The 3,971-nt window shown below is 36.3% G+C and overlaps 1 protein-coding gene across 1 annotated transcript; it reads left to right on the forward strand.

The window, feature by feature from the left end:
• The first annotated feature begins 2,810 nt into the window (after nt 1-2,810).
• LOC127198012 (olfactory receptor 150) lies at nt 2,811-3,749 on the forward strand. Its single transcript, XM_051155817.1, has one exon. The coding sequence runs from the start codon at nt 2,811-2,813 to the stop codon at nt 3,747-3,749; it is 939 nt and encodes a 312-aa protein (XP_051011774.1).
• The last annotated feature ends 222 nt before the right edge of the window (nt 3,750-3,971 follow it).

The raw sequence follows: 3,971 nt of genomic DNA on the forward strand, positions 1-3,971 counted from the left end.
ATTAAAGTGGTCTCCTTTAAAGGTTCTATTTCTCCACACTATGAATTTGGAAACTAAATTCCTAGCACAACCTTGGGGGACACATTCAATCCATATACCTATGTATGTATATGGGCGATCTCTAATAGACATAAAAGTGCATGATGTAAATTTAACGAAGGTTTTGAGAGTAATGACTGGAACATATCAGTTAGAACATTAGCCTTCCTAATGAATCAATAACAGCTACTTCTAGATATTCCTCAAGCTAGAATTGGAGGTAGTAATCCTGGGCAGAAGATGGCCAGCTGGTAAGTTAGAAGAGGGTACATATAAGGCAAATTATTGAGGACACCATTTGATATTTTGATATATTATCTGTGTTGCTGATCCCACCCAAGAGTTCATTGTTTCTTGTTTTCTTTTGTTCTTTTTGCTCCTCTCATAAAAAATATAGAAGAAACATTTTAAGTTATGTGTCCTGTGTCTTCAACTCATTGTCAGTTAATTCATTGGCAGTTAATAGTTACAAAGGTATGGATTTGAGAATATTGTATAGTGGGTAAACACACTTGCTACATAAGCATAGAGTCATTTTATTGTAGCTTCACAATTGGTGTGAAATGCTATTCCTTTGTGGTTTTGATTTGAAGGTTCTTAATAGCCAGGGATAACAATAGATTTTTTTTCCGGGTGATTGTTAGGCACGTGTGCATCCCCAATAGAGGAATAACTATTCACAGCTCCTGACCATTATAAGTAATATCATTTGTCCTTTTAATGGTTACACTGTGTGAGTTCTTTATGTATATTACCTGTAATTTATTCCTCAGATATATTCCTTGAACCATTTTTCCATTCTGTATGTCATATTTTCACATTATATATTGTGTCTTTTAAAGCATATTTTCAATTATTTAAAACATTTATTTATTATGTATACAATATTCTGCCTGCAAGCCAGGAGAGGGCACCAGATCTCATTACAGATGGTTGTGAGCCACCACATGATTGCAGGGAATTGAACTCATGATCTCTAGAAGAGAAGTCAGTGCTCATAACCTCTGAGCCATCTCTCCAATGCCCATACTTAAATTTTAGTAGTACTCAGTTTGATAATTTTGTATTATTATCTTTGCTTTAGGCATCTTACAAGAAGACTATCATCAATTCCAAACTTGCAAGGATTTAGTCTATGGGTTTATCATCATCATCATCACCATCATCATCATCACCATCATCATCATCACCATTCTTATAGCTTTGGCTCTTATGTTTATTTTCAGTAACCATTTTAAATTAATTTTATTGATTAAGAGGAGTTATCTAATTATTTCAGTATCATATGTTAAAAATTACTATCCCTACTGAAATGTCATAAAACTTTTATATGGAATTAATTCTTTAAAGATGCCCATACTTAGAATGTCAATTTTGTTTCGTTTATTTGCGCATATATGCTTCTGTCAATATAGCATCACCTTGATATTGTAACACTTAAGCAGTTTCCAAGTTGGAAAAAGTACGAACTCCAACTTTACTCCTGTCTTTCAAATTTTCTCTGATTTTTTGGGGAGGCCACACACATTCTCTAGGCATTCTATGGTCTTCCTATGAGTATCTGCATAAATAGAGTAGTGATTTCACAGATTTGCGCTGAGTTTACATGACATTTTATAAAACTATTTCTCATTTTCATGAGGCTGAATCTTTGAATCCATTTGCATATCTATAATTCCTTTCCATTACTTCTGGTTATAAGTACAATGTCTTACATTTCTCTCATTCATGAGAATTTTACAAGTTCATATATTTAAAATAAGTTTTTTAATTTTTTTATTAATTTATTCTTGTTACATCTCAATGGTTATCCCATCCCTTGTGTCCTCCCATTCTTCCCTCCCTCCCATTTTCCCCTTATTCCCCTCCCCTATGACTGTTCCTGAGGGATATTACCTCCCCCTGTATATGGTCATAGGGTATCAAGTCTCTTCTTGGTAACCTGCTGTCCTTCCTCTGAGTGCCATCAGGTCTCCCCCTCCAGGGGACATGGTCAAACGTGAGGCACCAGAGTACCTGAGAAAGTCATATCCCACTCTCCACTCAACTGTGGAGAATGTTCTGACCATTGGCTAGATCTTAAAATAAGTTTTACAATTCTTAAGTTTTCTTACTGATTTTGTTTTCTCGCTGACTTTATACACTACTTCTATAGATATACAATTGGGTTTGTATGTCATTTAGAATTTTCTGTATACAACAGCATTGCTTATCTGAAGACCTAACTTCACTTTGGCTTTATACATAAAAAATTCTTTTTATTTTCTCAATTAATTGCTAAAAATAAGACTTCTGATTCAATACTGAATTTTAAAAAGTGCAAGGAAGTTTTCTTTCACCTGTAAATTAATTTTCAATGAGAGTCTTTCAGTAGTATTGGTTAAGGTCTATTGTGAATGACATATATTTTTAATATGAAATATTCATATATAGAGTAGATGAGAGTATTATAATTATGGTATATAAAGTCCCAAGGAAACAAAATCAAAGTAATCATACCTATTGTTCAAGAGCTTGAGCCCAAAAACAAACATACTCCTCTGGAATAGAATTCAGATGGATGTAGATGGCTTAGATCTACCTGTCATTTGCATGTTCCGTATTTTAGCAGATTATTAATTTTTGTCATTTAACATACACAAGTTATTGTCATAGAGCTGGTCATATCTGTTCACAAAGATTTAAATTCTACATTACACTTCAATGTATGGAAGGACAATAAATATCTAACTCCTATTTTTTCACTTCTTAAATAGAACTCCCAGGAAGAAATGGCTGAAGGCAATCAGTCCACAGTGACTGAGTTCATTCTCGCTGGGCTCACAGACAAACCAGAACTGCAGCTGCCCCTCTTCCTTCTCTTCCTTGGCATCTACCTGCTTACAGTGCTGGGCAATCTGGGCATGATCATCCTGATCCTGCTCAGCTCCCATCTGCACACCCCCATGTACTTCTTCCTCAGCAGTCTGTCCTTCATTGACTTCTGTTATTCCACAATAATCACCCCCAAAATGCTTGTGAACTTTGTAGCAAAGAGGAACACCATCTCCTATCAGGAATGTATGACTCAGCTCTATTTCTTCATTTCTTTTGTTATATCTGAGTGTCACATGTTGGCTGCAATGGCATATGACCGCTATGTTGCCATTTGTAATCCCTTGCTCTACAGTGTCACCATGTCCTACCAAGTCTGTTCCTGGATGGTAGGTGGGGTATATGGCATGGGCCTGATCGGTGCAGCGGTTCACACCCTCTGCATGTTAAGAGTGGTTTTCTGTAAGGCTAATGTAATAAACCACTACTTCTGTGATCTTTTACCATTGATGGAGCTTGCCTGCTCCAGTACGTATGTCAATGAGGTAGTACTCCTGTGTCTCAGTGCTTTCAATATCTTTATTCCAACCCTGACCATCCTGGGTTCTTACATCTTCATCATAGCTAGCATCCTCCAGATCAAATCCACTGAGGGGAGATTCAAAGCCTTCAGTACTTGTAGCTCCCATTTCTCTGCAGTGGCTGTCTTCTTTGGTTCCCTGGCATTCATGTACCTACAGCCCTTCTCAGTCAGCTCCAAAGACAAAGGCAAAGTGTCCTCTGTGTTTTATACTACAGTTGTGCCCATGCTAAACCCCATGATCTACAGCCTAAGGAACAGAGATGTCAAAATTGCTCTAAATAAGTTACTTCAAAAAAAGAAGGTCCCCATGTAAAAACATATTCACCACAGCAAAAATATACCATGGATTATATAAGAGATTTGTTTAGGAAAAAGTACAGAAACAAGAACATTGTGTCCAGCCATGAAATTATTGTTAATATGATATTATTTTGGTGGGAAAAAGAAGATTGTCAGGGAGGGATAGATTTACATCTTCTTACACAAGAAAAAAAAATCCTTGAGTGTCTGAGAGTTCACCCATAGAGAGTAACCT

The sequence above is a fragment of the Acomys russatus genome, chromosome 14 (genome assembly GCF_903995435.1).
Source record: "Acomys russatus chromosome 14, mAcoRus1.1, whole genome shotgun sequence".
NCBI lineage: Eukaryota > Metazoa > Chordata > Mammalia > Rodentia > Muridae > Acomys > Acomys russatus.

What these genes read in the sequence shown, in the direction of transcription:
- LOC127198012 (XM_051155817.1), top strand. Translation starts at nt 2,811, where the DNA reads ATGGCTGAAGGCAATCAGTCCACAGTGACTGAGTTCATTCTCGCTGGG.